Raw genomic sequence first — 20145 nt, forward strand, 5'->3', positions numbered from 1 at the left:
ACCTTTGCTACCATCGGACCTGCGAACCAATTGATTCCTTGAGTAAGATAGCTCATGTGATTTCGAATGCTTGGGGACATAAGCTTTAACAACGTACAAGTACACAATTTTATTTTAATCTCTAAGACGCGTTTATGTTAGTCATAATGCGCGGAAGTCGTTGCTGTTCTCGGATAACTATCCTTTGCTAGAGTCTCGCACCATTTTCCGCAAAGGAAGGAAAAGAACTGCTGCCATCGATTTCGGCAAGCTATCTGCTAAAATGCACTGTACCATACAAATCTTGAAAAATAATTATTTTGTTCCAAATAAACTAGGAACAAACACCGCTGTTTCTTTAGCTGAAACAATGAAACATACTTTATTGGTGGAATCTTTACACGTTAACAATACTTCAATTCAAATATAACGTGGTTTAAACGTGATCATGAGATGATGTCATCATAATTAGGCACTGTGCTATTGGATAAAGGAATAATGAAATATTTTACTTCAAACCCGTGAGTCTCTCTAACCACCTTACAAAATGCGCACTTCATTGAATCGAGCGTCTGCTCCCTACTTCAAGCCCGTGAGTCTCTCTGACAACCTTACAAAATGCGCACTTCATTGAAGCTAGCGTCAGCTCCCCTAACTATGTGTCGAAACGGCCAGCACGACATAAGGCCTATAAATTTACCATGCTATGTCTTTGACAGCTCATTCCAGCGACCTTTTTCTTGCATCAAGAGAACTTTACGAGCCGTAACAAAGCAAGTCGTGCTGTACCTCGTTCTTTCGGCTGCATCCGTGATCGCTCGAGGCCTGTGATATATATGTATGTCGTTACAAAGGCTTGATCGACAAATGGTCGTGGTGAATAAACGCATTCACCATACGCTTCGCAAGTTCTCAGACGCTTTTTTTATTTCCTAGAAACATGCCGCACTATACATCCTCCGCCACATGCTGTGTGAAAGTTCCTGTACGCAATATGTTTGGACGTGCAAGAGACAAGTACATAGCTTTCCTGAATTACATTCTAGCAATTATGCAATATCAGTATTTGGAGTGTACTTTTTAGCCTTTTTCTTGCACGGAAATAATAAAGAACTAATACAATCCCGAAAATATAATAAACACAATAATACGTATTTTGCTGATGAGCAAGCGCTCAGATCTCTCATAAAAGATGTATACTTATTGTGAAAGTTCAAGCAGTACCATATCGCATAAACGTAGCTTTGGTAGGGTAGTTAATTTTTTTTTCGAAGCGCAATTGACGCATAAAAAATGTCAACGTGGTTTTATTACTTAGAATTTGCACATGAAAAGCTCACACTAGCATGTTCACGCGACCGTACTTCATTAAGAGCCGGTGATTGTAATCGGCATATTGGGATATTGATCATTTCTGTGAAATAATTTTTATTCACCATTTAATTCAAGCAGATTAATCTAAAATAATATTTTTGGAGGCCATATTTACACAGATAGTGTATTTCGGTTGGGCAGCAATTAACAGGCAAAAGCACTTAAAATCACCAACCCAGACTCCTTGCATTTTATGAACTGACAAATCTTTTTATTTTACGTTAAGAAAAGTGCCCACCTTGCAAAAGAAACGGGCACGATTCTCAAGTTGAAAAGTATTCGTTGTTGGTGTGTCTGAAACAAAATTCTAAACACTGCACCATTTTTCCGAAAGCAAAACGAGATGCTTAAGGAAATGCTACCTCTATTCTTTCGGTGAAACTCAAAGGCACAGTCTCCTACATTCAGACGCCGTATAATCTAAACGAACGAGGAGGACAATAGCAGGCAGTGTGAGGGTGACATAACATTTACGTATTTGTCCTTCGAAATTTCCAAAAGCTTTCACGGATATGTAATAAGCATTGAATTTGCCTGTCAAAATTTGTTGTATCTTAGGCCGCAGCTACATGCAACGTAGGATACCAAAAATGTACGTCAGAATAATCTGAACATCTATCCATGGTGGACAAAATGCACTGGTCATACGATTACCTGGCGACTGCCTGAAACAAATAGACTTAAGGAGGGACGGCATCGTGCTGTGCCTATATCATCAAGCCAACGGAGAAAGCCGGAAACAAATCTTTACACTGCGTTTAATGAAAACAACTGGCAGGGTAAATGTTTGACATGAAAAAAAATTATGTCATCTTAGCATATCGAAAGCCTAAACAAGAAGCATGCCTATTTCGACACGTGAGGCAAGACATCTCTGAAACGTCACTGTTACATGAAAAAACGTGCTGCAATATCTTCAAAGTTGAACAATTATACCGCTGCCGTCTCCAGTTGGTTGCACAAGGGCTCATCATTCCCTGGCCCTTCGGTGACGACCATCGGCCATTCGTCCACTCGCTTTAGTGACTTCCGGATCCACCGAACGAACGTGGCCACCCTTGTATGCATAGCCGGCACTGGAAGGTCCATGTTTTCGCCTCCAATAGAATGGATACCGTATTGCGTTGATTTTCCATTTCGCAAGACTGCTGTTACTGGGCTTCCAGAGTCACCCTGCAGTAATAGGTTGCAAAACAGAAGGTTAGTCTCTAAAATTACTGACATGTGCTACCTTATGCCAGGACACAGCAGAAAATGAAAGCTGCGAACAGGAAAATATTTAACGCCCAAACTTTCCAGAGAGTTGACCATGGCTCTCCAGCACTAATACTAAATTTTGTAGCAGTGCACTCATCCCTAGCACAAGAAAAGATTGGAACCACCTTCCCGGCGCCCTCGCAGCCATCCTGGATACCGACACTTTCAAAACCATCATTCATGAAAAGCCACCTTAAATATGTCTTTGTACATGGCATAATTCTTTTGTTATGTTCACCCACTCCTTTCTGTAATGCCTTCGGGCCTTGAAAGTATCGTAAATAAATACATACATAAATAAATAGCGCTTTAAGTATAGCCAGCATTTTACTGCATGACAATAGATCACTGTTGCCCGCGAGACAGAGTGCAAGCTACACCTGGTAGACATTGGCATAAGCACGCGCAGTCTGGATGTCATCATACGTCGTCTGCTAGTCGCTAGGACTTTACATGTGTACGCACCGAGTGCATATATTCTAAAGGAAGCTTGATGTGCTGTCGAGTGCAGTCGTAAGTGGGGTATGTATCTTTTGACGATGTAAAGAAGCCTTTGGCCTTTCTCTGAAATAAGGGGAGGCACTGCCTGTGTCCAGTGCGTGATGCGTTATTATCGTGCACGCTGTTCGCCAAAATTTTTTCGATGTTATTGCCACCTAGTACTTCAAACACATCTCAAGCAGCATTTCGAATCACTTTAAGTAAATCGGTTGGGGGCAGCAAGTGTCGACGGCTGCGACTGAGCGATTTATTGTCGCGATGGGCTGATTATTTTTTAATTTTTGTTTTACCAGGGAGCGTAAGTGAAGTGGCCTAAAGATGAATCATCAATACAAAAAGAGCAACAAAAATCAAAAGAATTTACATATCGCCTTATAACACACGTTCTAAGGGGTGCAAGTGTATACTCAAACTTGGAGTGTGACAAAAAAAATCATTCAGGAGTTTTACGTGCCAAAACAACGGCATGATTATGAGGCACACCGTAGTCGGGGCCGTAGGCGCAATTTTTCCGCCTACGTTTCTTTCCCGTACACCCAAAGCACGGCACAAGGGTGTTTCCATCGAAATGCTGCTGCCGAGGGCGGGATTTGTTCCTTCAAATTCTTGCTTAGCCGCGTAGTGCCGTAGCCACTAAGCAACTTCTGCGGGTGCTTGGAGTGTACGCTACCAGCCTTAGCTCTACTAGGACGCCCCTTCCAAACGCGGTTCTGATGTCTTACGGAAGCGTAATTTTGCCTCGTTCTGAAATTGAGAGACTTTGAATTACTCATACAAAAGAAAAGCAAGAATGCAAGAATACATGACGATCGTGTGTAACATTTCATTCGTTAGACTTCGTGACAAGTAGCTGAAGGCGGCTTTCATCAGTCGCTCCTTATGGCAGGGTTGTTCGATTAACGCAATGTAGCATCCATCGTTTCGGTAAATGAAACAAACGATATAACTGTGTCTTCATAAGAATACTTTTTGGTAACACTGTCGTGCGCGTAGCCATAGAAAGAGCGAATTGTTCTTTCACGGTGTTGTTTCAGATGCTGTAACAAAGACAACCATCTCTGAGGAGACATGGCCATCATTAACAGGGTGCCAATCTCAGAGACGTAGCCTTCCACTTTATGACTATAATTGGAGAATAAAAAAAATGTAAGAAAAGGCAGATACGCAAACGTGTAAGGGTGAAGTAGAGCATACTTTAACTTTATAATTTAGCTTATATAACAGGAATATAGACTTCGCTGTAACCACCACAAGATCATTACCCAGTGTCAGTCTCTCCTTAAATTGCACTTTGAGCTTCTTTTACTTATAACAGGGACGTTCAGCGCGTTTCGCGAAAGAAAAGTGTGGTATTAGAGGGAAATACATCCGTATATCGCTTTTGAATAGCAAACAAGAGCGCTATTACGTAAAACTATTCAAAACTTCTCTATTCCAATTCTGTAATCAGCCCACCACGATTGATTAAAAACGTTTTTGGACCACCCCCACTTCACTTGTGTGTCACGCGACGTCACGAAACCGCGATAGCTCCCCATCTGATTATGACATGTACACACTGATTATGCACAATTTGACCGAACAAAACAGCAATAATTATTTTTGATTCGACTACTTTTTGCCATTATCCCTCTGCCATTGGTCAAAAGTTTTTTGATTGCACCCACTTCACCTGCCTGTCATGCGACGTCCCAAAACCGCAAAAATTTATCGCGTCAACGTGAAGTGTACGCGTTAAAGATGCATTAGTATGCTGAACAAAACCGAATTTTCTTCAGAAGAGCCGCAGGCTACCCCGTTCCGAAAGGAATGGAAGATGGCTGCCGCCGATCACTCATGCACTGGCTACTGGCACCTGTCGGTGAGCATGGGTTAATTTGCATGTAGGAAGACCTTTTGCGTGGCCGTGCAACGTATTCGAGAACTTTCGGCACGTTTACGACCTCGTTCTGCGAACTCTTCTTTGCTGAGGATTCGTTTTAGCGTCATTTTTAAGCTTCCGTTGCATGCCACCGCGATTGTCGACGAGCTACCGCAAGCTAAGTAAGAGAAAGCGGACGAATCGCAGACTCCGGCACCACCTTCTTCATCCGGTTGCCGATATTCAGTGCAGTGGCTCGGTCCTATCGAATCCCTCGCCACTTGAGCATGGTCCTCGCCTGTTGTGAGCGAATTAGATAACACAAGCTGCTGAGTGCAAAAAATGTGATTCGTTTTTCAAGCAAACAAAAGTGACCTCCTATGAACGAGGGAAACATTTCATTGGCTTTTTCAGACAACCCTGCGGGTGACCACTTGATGCTTGCGTCGGCGGTTACGCAAATTTGACGTTAGGATATTGCAATAGTTTTACGTTATACGGCCCCATTAGGGCTAAATCACTGAGTGACCCAGCCCCGTGAATGTTTCAGTACGTAACGCCAACTGTTTATCCGCACAAACAAGGGGACGGGGCCGCCACATACAACCATAGTCGTGCTGAGAATACAAGTGGAACACAACCAACCAGTTTGGCTATTCCATTTCATGCCCTCAAATTCTTGCAGTGTCTTCTTTTAAAAGTTCATGCAGGTCAGTTTTGGTTTTGTCGGCCTTTTTCGTCCTGTGTGTACACTGGTAGTGAGGGTAAGGGATGGACAGGACAAACTGGAGTGCCAGAGCATGACCAGCGGTAAGACATACAATTAATACATGATGACGCAGCTTTGTTAGCGCCACTGTACGATAATGGGAATCTGGCTTTCAGGAAGCGTTTTATGCAAAACATTACTCTCAAGATTATATTGCCTAATTTTAACGGATCCATTCCACATCACAACATAGCGAAATACTTCAAATGTACTGATGCTTGAGGTAAGCAGCAATAGTGTCCCCTGCTTTTGCGAGAGGCTATCGCTTTAAAATTACCGTCAACGGTGACAGCGAGTTGTTACCACTACTGGCATTTGGTTACATCAGAAATCCGAAATTGCGTTTCCAAAGTGTGAACATACATTCCATGTCATCCCGAAGTGGCTACGGCTGCAAATGACCAGGTCGCTGTTCAGAGTGTCTCGGCCTTGTTTATGTAGTCCTTTGTCACAATCCACATCCGAGAAAACTTGGGCAGTGTAGAACTGAAGCTGATCTGTTAATGTGTTTTCTGAAATATCACACAATGAAAAAAAAAACTAGATGCAGTTTCGGATGTGTATTCAACTGTCGTGCACACATTCGCATTACAAGATCTCGCGTAATTTGCGAAGGCCCTTTTACATAACATTTGCTTTCGCATGTCTTCCTCACGCATCTAGTGTAATTTATATTTTTATATAATTTGTTTCAATCAGACGGAAGTGCATGTTTTCCCTTTCTAGTCAACTGAAATAAGCTATTTGGTGATCAGCCGCCGGTCCTTTTGATTCATTAGTTTAAGGACACTCTAATGGAGAAGCTTAAGGAGAGGTATTAATAGCGCATGATCGATAATCCTGATATTATTAAAAAAATGCGAAAGAACATGGCATATAGAATAGTTCACGAACTACTTAGATTACATTCCTGAAAAAGTGCTACAGGTTAAAGTGAAAAGCTCTTCCTACCTTTGAGAAACCCCTAATCATACGTTATTCTGGGAAGCATCAATAAAATAGAGTACGAATATAGGTAGCGTTTATAAGGGCATTCAGTTTTTTAACTGACTGGGGCGAATTAATCTAGCAGAAACAACGTAGTCTGTCTTTACACCTGCATTTTGGTAAGACAATGATATGGTTATCTTGTTGTTTATGAGTAAACTCAAAATAAGGTGAATTCTATATCGGCGTGGAACTGCCACTTCCAATACAAATGTTCAAAGTGATTTTGCTGCCATGGCACTTGATCTGCCGGTCGATATTGGAGAATACGGAAACATGGTATTCAATCTGAGGTTTCGTCACACCGATGAATGTCACAAAAATGTTACGGCTCTAAAAAAATGAATGAATAGGAGCGCTTGTCGACGCGTCTAAAGCATGCAATGCAGCCACGTACTTATACTTGTGGTGCCATATCCTGGCAAGAGCATGGGACCTGCCTTTGTAGGGGCTCCTCTCTTAGGCAGGCAAACAGACCTGACGAATCGGTCGAACCTTGGTAAAGCACTTGAAAGCTGTGGGCAGTGGAATATTTAGTTATACTGTGCTTGCTGTTTGAAAACTTGTCCTTATAAGCTCTACGGTAGCAGAGCTCACGTGAGCATTTTTTTATATACAAGAGTTCCAATTATCGCAGCAGTAATAAATTTGCAGTCTTCTTTTTTAAAGGCTACTATAAGGATATTACGTTGTTTTTGGTGATTCAATGGAAAGGAGGATATTTTTGAACTAAGTAAACCTTGAGAAAGTCATCATAAGCGCCACTAGGATGGGCGCTCAATCCCTAAGCGATATTGCACAACAAGCTTAAATGTGCAAATGACAAAAAAGTTGATAATCTTCGCTTGATTCGTCTATAAATGAAGTTTCCAAATTTTTATTCTACATAGTCAAAAACAACACATTTCTACCTAACGTACATTGACAAGTACTCTTGAACTTGCTGCTGAGTGATATAACGTCTCACTATCTTCCTCTCAACAACAATAAAATAATGCATACTCTAGTCGCAAATATACCAAACAAGTTTGCCATGTCAGACATTCATCTACAATTGATAACACACCCGAGAGTTCAGAATAAAAAAATGAAGAAGACCTAATATTTATTCACAAAGTAAAAAACGACAATGTAGGTCTGCTGCCGGATAGAGTTTGAACAGGACGAATTTGTCAGCAATGCCATTTGTAAACAACACCCGCCTTGTGTCATGCGTACATTAAACTGTTCTCGTTGTCACAACTCACTTCCATATACATTGGTAAATTAGCTGTAAAAAGAATTGGTCTTCTGTGAACATGAACATTGCCCATGATGCAGCCATCTTGTTATATAATGTAGCTCTTTCTCAGGTGAGTTCATACAGCCACTATGCAAGAATAAATTTGCTGCATTAGACGCGTATGGTTATATCATTCCTCTAGTCGGCAGCCAGCAACACCATATATCATCCGACGCCACGTATATTTTACAATATTGTCATGGAATATGGAAATGACTTGAAATAGCTATATATAGAAATATAGAGAAAAATTTCATTACCTTCAATAGAGCGATGTCATAGCCTTGGAATACATCGATGTACTTTTTGTGTATAAGTCCTTCTTTCACATCAATACAGGGGCCTGAATAGAAGTCACTGCAGTTGTAGTAAACAACCAACTGTCGCACCGATCGCCCCTCCTCGCTTTAAAAAAAAAGAAAAAGAAATTTTGTAATAAAGAAATATTGGATCTGCTTAAGGCCACGTTCCACAAAAAGAATTCAAAAATTAACATATCCAAAATGTACCGCATCTATAAACGTCGCGCACAATTCTGCATAATGTGCCTCCAAATGAATAACACAGAATATATAGAGCACAGATAATCATAGGTAATGATCTATTTTCTTGCATTTTGCTATTCTCATGTATTGAGGCCATATTTTCGAGTCCGTTGCTCGGACATGAAAAATTTCCTTGGCTAAGAAAGTTACACCGCATTTACGCAAGGGTCAGCAACACTATAGTAGCCTCGACCCCGTGGCTACATAGTTTCATATGGGTCAAATTAGTTGTAATATTACAAAAGATGAACTCAAGTGTTTTGCCCTCTACAGCTCTTAGTGGCCCGCTCGTAAACAACTACGTACACTAAAACTCAGTATGTAGTTCGTCTAGTGAATGATGTACGGCTTCTGAGTAATTCTGACCACCCGGTATTCTTTCGCGTCAACAGAGAGAAGTGTACACGAACGCTCTTAGACTTCAACTTCGTTGAACTCATAAAGTCCGTCTGGTGTTGCAAAGGCTGTCTTGTCCTTGTCCGCTTCGTGCATGGGGATTTTCCAGTATCCGGATCGGAGGTCTAGGCTAGAGAAATATTCTGCACCCTGGAGGGAGTCAATGGCATCGTCAATTCTTGGCATCGGATATACGTCTTTGCGCGTGATCTTCTTAAGGGCTCGATAATCGACGCAGAATCGTACAGAGCCGTCTTTCTTGCGAACCAGCACGACAAGAGATGATCAAGAACTGGAGGATGGCCGAATGATGTCTCTTTTGAGCATGTCATCAACGTTATCCGCAATGATTTTCCGTTCTGCGGAAGACACGCGATACGGGCGGCGGCGTGCAACAGAACTGCCTTCGGTTTCAATGCGCTGTACTGCGACGGAGGTGCGCCCCAGAAGCTTGGAGTGGACGTCAAATAAGGCTCTGTGTTTGTGCAGGAGTGCCAGACGGTCTTCTTTCTGCGCAGCGGTCAAATCGGGATTTATCGCGGCCGTTAAAGCAGCGGCAGCAGTGTGATAATCCGTTGTGGTAGACAAAGGTGGTGATTCGGTGTGAAGCGGTACCTGCGAAAGAGGTTCGGTGTCAGTAAAGCATGTCAAAGTAGAGCCCAGGGAGAGCACAACTGGCGAAGAAGTAGGGTTATGAACAGCGACTAACGCTCTACCGTCCTGAAACCGTACTAGGCTAGGAGTAAGGCTAAGTCCACCAGAAATGCAGTAACCGCTCGGTGCAAGGAATACATCACCATTAACAATAGTTTCGGAAGTCAGCGTCAGAACATGCTTATTGCCCGCGGGAACGAAACAGTCGGTAGACGTGACAAAACGCAGGCTATGAGCATTGACAGCAGACGAAGATTCAGTGTCCGTCATATGAATAGTTCGCTGACGACAAGAGATGAAAGCTGAGGCGGAGGACAGGAAGTCCCATCCCAAAATCATCGCGTAAGTGCACGAAGAGAGCACGACGAACTGAATGTGGTGGAGGATGCCATCAATGAAAACGCGCGCAGTACAAACACTGGAGGGCGGAACAAGAACTGCATTAGCACAACGAAGGGGAGGGCCATTATACGGTGTCCTCACTTTTCGCAATCGAGAACACAAGTCAGCACTAATAACGGAAAGCGATGCACCTGTGTGAACCAAGGCTTCGATTTGGACACCTTCAACACACACCAAAAGTACATTCGACGGGCGCTCCGGAGGAGTTTCACGTTGTACAAAAGATGTAGCTTTCCCTCCTGAAGCTGCACCATTTAGTTTTCCGGGCGGTGATCGGAGGACGAAGGAGCCGGTCGTAGAGGGGAAGAAGAGCGCCGCATCCGTGATGGAGAGCGACGACGCGGGAAACGCAATGAACCAGCAAGGTTGAAGTCCTGTGGAGATGGGGAACGTCGTGGATAATAATCGTAGTCGGAACGCCGATGTCGTGGTGCAGGGCCAGAAAACTGATCCCTTTGAAAGCCGTCATAGCCACGTCTTTCATCTTGCGGACGGCGTCGGCAAAACCTGGAAATGTGGCCACGGATGCCGCAGTAGTAACAAACCGGTCGAGGTGGGCTCTATGCGCTATAAGACGGAACAGGCGATGGTCTTGCAGTGATAGGATTCAGGGACATGTGCGGTGCAGGTGCCTGTTGTGGTGGCTGCTGGGAGGGCGGCGCTATAGAGGCAACCTGAGCGTACGTTGGCGTATGGATTGGGTGCGGGCTCGTGATTTGCGGGCAGGTCACGGCAGCTATCTCTTCCCTCACGATATGGCGTAGGCCGCCACCAGGGGGCGTCAGATGGACCTCAGGAGGGTTTGACGAAGCTTGGGCGTGCAGTTCCTCATGAATGATGGAGCGAATAAAAGCACGTAGCTCGCTGTCGTCGGACGCCTTGAAATCAGATGTGTCAGGGTGTAAGCGGAGCATATGAAGGTCATCGAGACGCTGACACGTACTGATGATGTCGGCGACGGTAGTGGGTTTCAGCACTACAAGAGCATTGAATGCCGCAGTCCCAATACCCTTGAGCAGGTGGCGTACACGGTCACGCTCTGCCATCGAGGCGTTCACGCGGCGGCAGAGGGCGAGGCCGTCCGCTATGGACGAAGTGTAGGACTCACCTGAGTGCCGTACACGCTCGGCAAGCTTCTTCATAGCGAAATCGGAGCGGACAGACGAGTTCGCGAAAATCTGGCGTAGATGGTGTTTAAAGATGCTCCAGCTGACCAAATCGAGCTCATGATTGGAAAACCAAGTTTTCGCAACTTCGGTTAGGTAGAAGGTGACGTGAGCAGGTTTTGCTGATTCGTTCCAGTGGTTAAAGTCACTCACGCGCTCGGATAGCTCCAACCAGTCTTCAACGTCGTCGCCTGGAAGCCCAGCAAATACCGGTGGATCCTTCTGAGGGGTGGTGACTGTCCAAGAAGGGGTTCCCGCAGGAGTAGGCAAGGTGGTTGTCGTGGTACTGGTCGGCTGGTCTTGCGACATGGTTAAGTGCAGTTGGTAGAGGCGGTGACCCGAGCGGAGCTCCAGGGATGTAGCGTAGGTGAGGCTGGAGAGAGACCGGGAGCGAGAGGGCGAAGGAACCGGACAGCACACTCCACCACTTGTGAGACGAGGTTTAGGCAGCCAGTCTCTTCTTTATTCTCTCGAGTGAGAGCCCCACCACCAGGCCCCAAAGCGGTGATGATGAGTATGTACAGGTGAGAATATGAAGCGTATGAATAATGCTCACAGTATGAATATGGCTTCTAAATGCAAGGTTTGGTTACGTTTTCTTTATTTTTCTATTTGGTTTCCATAATTTCTGACGTAGAACATGACAGTTTACACTCTGTAAATATGGCTTTATAAATACATTTCTTGAAAGAAAAAAGTGAAAACGCATAAACGTATATCGGGAGATAATTGTGCAATGGTAAACAAGACATCTCTCATCTAAAGAGTGTACATATGCTACTGATGTAATGGTACTATTAAAAATCCACAATATAGGGCGCATAAACCAGCCAATTGTCCTAACTTAAACCAGGGCTCAATCTATTCAGATTGCATAAACTTTGTCAACTTACTCGCTTAAGACACAGTGAGCAGCGGTTAAAATGATGTTCCTAGTTATGATACTACCACCACAGCTTCGCACGTGGAAGTTGTCCAGTATCCGCAAGACAATAACCTAGGACGAAATGAAAATTCATCATTGAAACGTTTGCGCCAGTAGCAGAATTTTAGGCTGTCAACCATGCGAACTAGAATTGGCTTTCAAAATGCAGTCCTCTACGTTGTTTTCTTTTCGTTGCTTCTGAGACTATTTTATCCAGGGACGTCTCAAACAAGCGGCGCTACGTATATGTCAAAAATGACTGGTGGGTTGGTTGTGCGGAGTGTGCTGGACGCCCTGTTTTTAACTTTATAAATGCGTGCTTGCTAAACAACTGTTTTTCAACCATGCAGGAGCTTTCATAAGGCAGGACACCCAAGCAATCTTCTATTCAATATAAAATCATCGACCTTCTGCAAAACTGCTGCCGATTTTTCGAATCAAGTAAATTGATCTGCAATGAGTGAACAGTCCCAGTATCGGAACTCCTGGCATTGAACTCTATTCATTGTTTCCCGATAATTCGCGCTCATCTCTTACCTCTTACATAAATAGTGTTCTTATTGTTCTGCTCAGTAAAAAGCTGCTTTTATCTCAGAGAGGTCACTGACACTAGCACGAAATTGGCCACCATACAGGACATCAACTCAGCAGGGAATTTCAGGGTGTGACGACAAAGAAGCGTAAGCGAGCCGGCAATGCTGCTACCTACATGGGCACTAGTCTTTCGCACGCACAGTGTCCAAAATATAAGCCATGACGAGGACGAATCGGCATCAGGGAACGCTCACTTTCGAGCAAGTGCGTACGCTCCGTGCTGCAAGCGTTTATCGTCATGCCTGCGTAGTGAGCTCCGGTACTCGCACTCATTAAGTCATTACTATCATGATGTGTCTTTCAGCGCGTGGCAATAGTCGTGTTCATCATAGATGCAAACGCTTACTGCCGTTTTATACAGCCCATAACTCTCAGCTCGTTCCTTTGTGCGCTTTGCTTCATGTATTCTATGACGCATTACGCTTTGTCGGGTAAAGATCATTTGGCAGTCAACCTGATCTAGTCGATTTTTGTGTCTACATCATCTCGCATGAACAAAACGGGAGCGTCTGGCATTTTGAGGAGTGTAGTCACGAAACAGAGTTTTTTTTTACCACCCATGGCACATGTATCTTCGATGTCACCGTTCCGTTGATAATTCTCGCTTCCGGCTCCGACAAACCGCATGCTGCAGAAGCAAGAAAAGTGCCTCGTTTTCTTTCTTTAGTTATTGGATTTTAGGGCGCCGAACTACGCTTCACTGTACTCACATTTTTCATTGAGGTCATATTGTCCTTTCTGAAAATAAAAAAAGGAGAATGAATACAAGTGTTCTCGAGCTTTTAGGTAGTAAAGTCCCTGATTGCAACCTAATCGGGGCATATGGTGGCCTAATATACAATTATTCTGCCGCCTTCTCTCTACCGAAATCACGAATCAGCCATTCCTAAAGCAGTATTATTAGTGTGAAACACAGAAGGATTATATGAGAATAGAATAAGATTGTTGACCGCTGCACTGAGCAGGAGTAATCTGTGCACATAGTATGTTTCCTCTTATTTCACGTCAAATATTTACCCCTAGTAACAAGAAGAGATATAGTAGCCCCGTTAAAGGGCTTTCGGAATATTTACGGAAACGCTTCTTCAACTGCAAAGATTTCATTTAGTCCCTTCTATGTAGGAGTAGTCCCAAATTTATAGAGAACATCGTTCGAAAAAAAGTCTGGGATTACTACCCTTATTTAAACAAACTCTGTCATGAACACAACTTTTTTTTCTTCAAAATCAAGTAACTCACTGCTGTTTCTTGACGATGGAGCTCCGGCATAAAATGATCACATTTAGCGTGAAATTTCAATATTGAAAGGGAAGTCACTGAAATAAAAATGCTAATCCCAAAGTTTTCTTACAAACCTACTGCAATTACATAATTTTTAGGAATGTCTTGTGGAGATACGTGTAATAAACCTGTCAGTTCTAAATTACAGGAGACGTGTTTTGTTTCTTCTTTTGGCTCTTTTGCTCTCATATACAATACAAATACATATTATCAGCTACTTTTGGTAATTTCATACGAACTTCCCACTCAAATATTCGTAAATTTAGCAGTTCCTTATAGTTTTAGGATCGAAAATGTTGATGGGAAAGAAAGGTTCGTGCTTACTTGAAAACTGCCGGTAATCCAGCTGAGGCAGAGACCCAATAATGTGCTAACAACAACTGATTTTGAAGCACTTATCATTCCTTAGCGTTGGCGTTCTATAAAATGAACATTCCGTGGCAAACTTCAGCGCTCAGTACTTCGACAATTTTCCAATAAAGACGAAAAAAAGAACAAGCACTAGAGGTGCACACAGGTACCCATCCTGGCCATGCACTTTTGCTGAGGTGGCCCTAGATAGGGAAAAAAATTCCATCATCACATCTTCTGCGAAAGTATTAAGTTGTTACTGCAGTCGCAGAACTATCTCGTGAGGATTTGGCATGCGCAAACGTCCGTCACTTGAAAACATTCTGGCAACATTGCAGACGAATAGACTGTAAATAAAGAACGACAGTTTTTGATTATTATTTACTTGCATATCTAGTGCTATTCACTCTTCGGCGAAGGGGACAAAATGTGGCCGCTTCGCGTTTGTGCTCGTAAATACCAGAGTACCTACTTCGCTGCGCCCCGATTGTCTCTTTCCAAAGAATAGGTCGTTGTGAAATTTTTGTTGTATTTGGTGCAATTTCAACTGTATAACAAAAAACGTAGGCGGTGCTCTATTTCTGAGTAAAAAAATAGGAGACCGTACACACTGCTACGAACAAAAGAAAGACAAATGGTCAGTCTCCTGGAGGGCACAAGAGACATTCGTTGATTTACATGATTACGAAGAAAAATTGTAAATGCACTTGCTATTATCTAAGGAAGTTTTCTTGGAATATGCGCACAAATTCAAAATCACACAATAGTCAACAATGGGATACCCAAACACCTTTAGAGAATTAAAGAAATATAGAAAATATATCGGCCACATTTTATAGCGCTCAGCTTTATTCATGGTCTGACGTTTACTGGCCTTTGGTCGCTAGTAGAATACTTATCACGCGCAGTGCGTTTAGAAATATTGTTTACAGATTGTAGAGAGCTGCAGTAATCATCTGTGGTCAGCGCGGAGCGTTTAAAGGCCAACTGCAACAAAATTTTGGACCGTTTAAAATCCACCATTTCAGGTAATCTAGACATACAGTAGTCACTTTGTGGAGTTTTGTCCTTGAAACGCACTTTGGTGCTTCTTAAACGCTCTCAAAGAATCGACGTTTTTGATATTGAAACTGAAAGAAAAAGCTCCCATTGGCGCTCGCCGCAAATGACTTGGTATTATGACTGGAGAACCAGAGTCCTGGTCGCCTCTTACCGATGTCTGTATACCGCTCCCGTTTTCAGCTAATAGATCGCGCATGTCTTCTAGCTACATACCTAGTATATTGTGCTAGTAGCTCCGTGCGCTATGCCCACGCCATTGCGAGCCCGCGATGTTCCTTTTAATGCGAAGTATTTTGCGAGCGAAGCCGGTTTTTCTGTATCTGCTTGTCGACGGCGAGCAGGGTCTCGGTGCATTCTAGGTCTGCTCGGAGAAGAGCGCATTGGGGTGACCAAGCTAGAGGCGCTGATATAATTTGGCGTAACGCGGATGCAAATAATGCGAGGCGCAGATACGCTACGTGGGCGAAAATTGGACGCTCTACTATCTAACGTGGCTGGCGCGGGAATAGAACGTGTCCTACCTCATGCCGGAGTAGATGGAGCAAAGTGCATTGCTAGCTAGCTTGTCTGATCACTAGGTTGGCTAGCCAGCTTGGCCAGCTGCTGGCCTATACGCAGTTCGGTTCACTGAAGCGAGCATGTTACATTTGTGCCTTCGACAAACAACAAAGCAGTCACTCGCTGTGGCACTTGTTTGATTGCGCTGCGGCAAGAACTGAGGCCGGGCTGCTTCCGGTCACGCTTAACCCACAGGGTTAACGTCTCGCAATTTTCTCTTCGGGGGAATGACGTATCACACTTCACCGGCACGCCGCCTGGCGCGCTGGAAACGCCGGTCTCGTCGACCGATGAAACAGCTACTTGCATCTGTAGTAAAGGATGGTCGGACTCGAGGGGTCAACCCTCAAGCCCGACTCAGTCTACCTGTGGACTCAGTCCGAAGTGCTCGTAATGTCACGGCCAGACAGGCCTGACTCCAGCCGTGGTATTGTTTCGCTCTGGTGGCACGGCTTTGCTCCATGGCTTTCTGCCGCATCTGCATCATGGCCGCCACGTTGCGTTTTCCTTTGGCTATAAATACAGCACGTGGTTTCTAGAGACAGTGTTTATGGGGTGGTCTCAGAAAGGATTCCGCGTTAGTCTTCTTCGACACGTGAAATGTCTCAAACATGATGCGCTACCGCAAAAGTTCGCCCGAGAAAATCGCCCCTGAATACAACTTACCTGCTGCCGAGCAGGACGCCGCGTGCCAAGCAATCCCGAAACAACGCGGTCGACCACCAATTCGTGTGCCTTTCGCTGCTCGGATCGTTCAGCGGACCGTGAAGCGATTTACTAAAAACCCGTTCAGTTTCACATCTGCGATTTATGAATGACTGTTGTTTATGCCGGTTTTGCGCAGTGCTGGGGTGCGTGCACTGAACAGCTTCTGTGGAGACACGCTTTAACTTTCGTGTTCTGCCGATTTCTATGACAGGAGGATCAACCATTTCTTTTTGTATACTGTCCTCCATTGTATAACAAACGGAGACAGCCTGCAGTTGGCCAAAAAAAGAAAAGGAACACGACCTTGGCGCTTTCAAGGTGCTTGACAAGCAGATGAAAGCAATCAATCCTTGCGTGCTTTCAGCGGTGGGCGTAAGGAATAACTCACCTACCACCTAAGGCACTAACGCGTGCAGCCCTCGTGTGATGCCAATTTATGTCATGCTACTTCTCCTTATTATTTCAATATACATGTTATGAGGAGTCAATACACTCGTTCTTTTTGAAGAGCTGCGATCTGAGTGAATTCGTACTAGCCACGGCGCATTTACAAGCGCGTCAACAATGCTCTATCGAATATCTGCCACGGCTGCTTCTCCACCGCTGGTGATACGGAGTTTGTTCGGCTGGCGTCGAAATCAATATGAGAATATTTTTTTCTTGGAATTCTTGAAATAAACCCATTCATATAGGCAATCGGAGGAAGAACGCATCGTATATGTCATACTCTAGCGATGGTCAAGAACACAGTACAAAATCTGTGCATGATGAAACGAACTTTCTATGGGCGAACCTGTGCCGTAAAGAGCAGGCGACACTCGAAGAACAGTGATAACGACGAGCACAGTCGGCGATCGTCGAAAATCTGAAATGCGGGTCTAGCACGTCGGCTTTTATTCACGACGCTTCCAAATTTCCCACGCAATCACTTGTGCGTGCGTATGTTCCTGAAAGTACTACACAATTTGCATCGCGCCCACAATCATAATATACAAGCTTAGGCGAGAATATACGCCGCAGGTAGCATAACAATACGGTTCGCGTAAGTTCCAAATCATGCAGGCGCGTCTTGCACTGAGTGATATCTTCAAGATAGTGGGCGGAGTGCAGTGTCCGGGAAAAGGATAAATAGGTACACCTGCCAGTATCCTCCATCCTGGGGTACAGATACCGCGTAAGTGTACAATTTTTTCCATCTCCGCCTGCAAGAAGGCATCGGTAGAAACAGGCTTTGACGCAGACACGCATTCCCTCAGCTTGGAGGATGCCCAGGACTAGTAATGCTCTTTCGGGTGATATTTCATGAAAGCACAAAGGTGAACGCTCTATCCAGACGCATGATAAAAAAAAAATTCAGGCCCAACCCAACTTATGATAGCCTGCCGACACTATTGTAACTAACATCCAAGCAATATTGCAACACCCCGTATTGCAACCATCGAAATGCATAACCTGCGAGCCACGTACTGGAAGCGAGTTGACTGCGCCTTCTAGGGACGAGTGCGTAAAGTCTTCCTCCTTTTGGGTGTGCAGAAGCGGGGTTCCTCTCATGCGTTTCCCCCTAAATACACTGCGCCAACGAGCGGCGGGCTGGCATAATCAAGAGAAAGAGCGTAATGAAACTAAATGGACGGATCTTGACACAAAGTGACGTAAGGGGGCTAAAATTGCTTACCGAAACGGAAGACAGTGCAGAGAGAGAAGAGTTTATTGAATGAACGCAGGAGTTTTGCCTGAGGTAATATCCTCTTGGCAGCTACACTGTTCAGAGCCAAGGGGAAGTGCAGCAAAATAAAGGTACGCGGCGTGATAATGAGCATAGGCAGTAGGGGACGATCATGGAAGTATGCAGGTTCGTGTCTGAAGGGCCCGTTCAAATTCCAATAAACCGTTAACTTCCCAAGCACACACGTTGCCGACAGAAGTGAGTTGTAAATTTTTGAATCAGTGTCTCCTCTTCTATGAGCCGGTCCTTTCATTTTTGGCTTGGTGTTTTGAATTAGCGCACATTAGGCACAAGCCCTTACCGAAATAAACGATTGGCAAGTTTGGTTTATTGAGCTTAACCTGCTCCTTGGTGCTGCTAAAGCCATCGCGTCTAAACATAACATTCAGTACGACATTATATATATATATATATATATATATATATATATATATATATATATATATGAACTTAGAAAGAAGGTCAGTGTCAGCACGTTTTCGACTCGCCAAATTTGTAGCATGCCCAAGACAGGGCAAACAACGTTACGTCTTCGCATGTAACGCATCAGTAATCGACTAGGCTGCAGTTCTGCATTTAAACGGCTAGATTGATCGTTTGAGCATTTCATCTATGCAACAGGCTCATGAAATGTGGATTTTAAGTCATTAAATGTCCAGAAATGGCGCGCACGCCTTTAATATAAGTTTCAAATCTAACTAAAGGCACCCTGTTACACTTGAAAGCACAGTGCGAAGCTAGAGAGCTCAAAAAAGCAAGACAAGAAGGACCACCTCCCGAAATATCACCATGTATTTTTATTGAAACCAACTGAGTAAATGTATTTATCAAATAGGTGACAATAGTAAAATTACACCATCCTTCTTAAAGATTAGCAGCAGGGCAATCAATTTTCATTCTGAAAGGTATGACAAGTGGCCGCGCCACACACAAATAACCTGTCTTGCGATCGTAGTAAGTTTCTGCTATTTTACCTGCCGCCTAATCCCTGTCCATTTCATATTCTGTAGTTTCGCGCTGTACGTTAAGGTGACAATGATCAAGATGTCCAACATACAGTTGTTTTGAAGCTTGTTATGTCCACGTCAAAATAACGCATTTGCCGACACGCCGCTGTTGTAGAGTCTTGCCCTCAGACGCGCGCTTTTGGAGAAAATTCCTCAATATTCGTGAACGATCAATATATTTGCGATAATATCTGCGCACCTTAATGCAGGCCAAACATAGAAGCTTGGGCCTTTAGTGAAAGTAATATACCCCTGTTTGATATTTTTTGTAGTATGCAGACTCATTCGCCATAACTTAGGACGAAGAAAAACTGCGCGAATGGAGGCGATGTCATAGCTACTACTTTATTCGGCTGATGGTAAATTTTACTTGTCTCACCTAAATTCATCATCATCATCATCAGCCTGGTTACGCCCACGGCAGGGCAAAGGCCTCTCCCATACTTCTCGAACAACCCCGGTTATGTACTAATTGTGGCCATGCCGTGCCTGCAAACTTCTTAATCTCATCCACCCACCTAACTTTCTGCCGCCCCCTGCTACGCTTCCCTTCCCTTGCGATCCAGTCCGTAACCCTTAATGACCATCGGTTATCTTCCCTCCTCATTACATGTCCTGCCCAAGCCCATTTATTTTTCTTGATTTCAACTAAGATGTCATTAACTCGCGTTTTTTCCCTCACCCAATCTGCTCTTTTCTTATCCCTTAACGTTACACCTATCATTCTTTCCATAGCTCGTTGCGTCGTGCTCAATTTGAG

The 20145-nt window shown here is 44.1% G+C and overlaps 1 protein-coding gene across 4 annotated transcripts; it reads right to left on the bottom strand.

The window, feature by feature from the left end:
• Positions 1-880: 880 nt before the first annotated feature.
• LOC135907610 (chymotrypsin-1-like) lies at positions 881-16836 on the bottom strand. Of its 4 annotated transcripts, none has more exons than XM_065439288.2 (9): positions 16611-16836; positions 14298-14392; positions 13403-13430; positions 13247-13320; positions 12067-12170; positions 8271-8415; positions 7126-7243; positions 6105-6253; positions 881-2526 (listed from the first exon to the last, which is right to left on the bottom strand). In XM_065439288.2, exons 2-9 carry the CDS (start codon positions 14373-14375, stop codon positions 2284-2286), a joined length of 939 nt encoding a protein of 312 aa, XP_065295360.1. In that variant the 5' UTR covers positions 14376-14392; positions 16611-16836; the 3' UTR covers positions 881-2283. The 4 variants fall into 4 exon arrangements, with proteins under 4 accessions (XP_065295360.1, XP_065295359.1, XP_065295358.1 ...); XM_065439287.2 differs by having other exon boundaries at positions 14298-14527; XM_065439286.1 differs by lacking the exon at positions 16611-16836 and having other exon boundaries at positions 14298-14822.
• Between the last annotated feature and the right edge of the window lie 3309 nt (positions 16837-20145).

Source organism: Dermacentor albipictus, chromosome 10 (genome assembly GCF_038994185.2).
Source record: "Dermacentor albipictus isolate Rhodes 1998 colony chromosome 10, USDA_Dalb.pri_finalv2, whole genome shotgun sequence".
Lineage (NCBI taxonomy): Eukaryota > Metazoa > Arthropoda > Arachnida > Ixodida > Ixodidae > Dermacentor > Dermacentor albipictus.

Coding starts and splice junctions, on each gene's coding strand:
- LOC135907610 (XM_065439288.2), bottom strand. CDS start 14,375: ATGATAAGTGCTTCAAAATCAGTTGTTGTTAGCACATTATTGGGTCTC. Junction 7,244..8,270: donor ATGACATCGCTCTATTGAAG/GTAATGAAATTT, acceptor CACTGCCCACAG/CTTTCAAGTGCTTTACCAAG. Junction 2,527..6,104: donor ACTTCGGGATGACATGGAAT/GTATGTTCACAC, acceptor CTATTACTGCAG/GGTGACTCTGGAAGCCCAGT.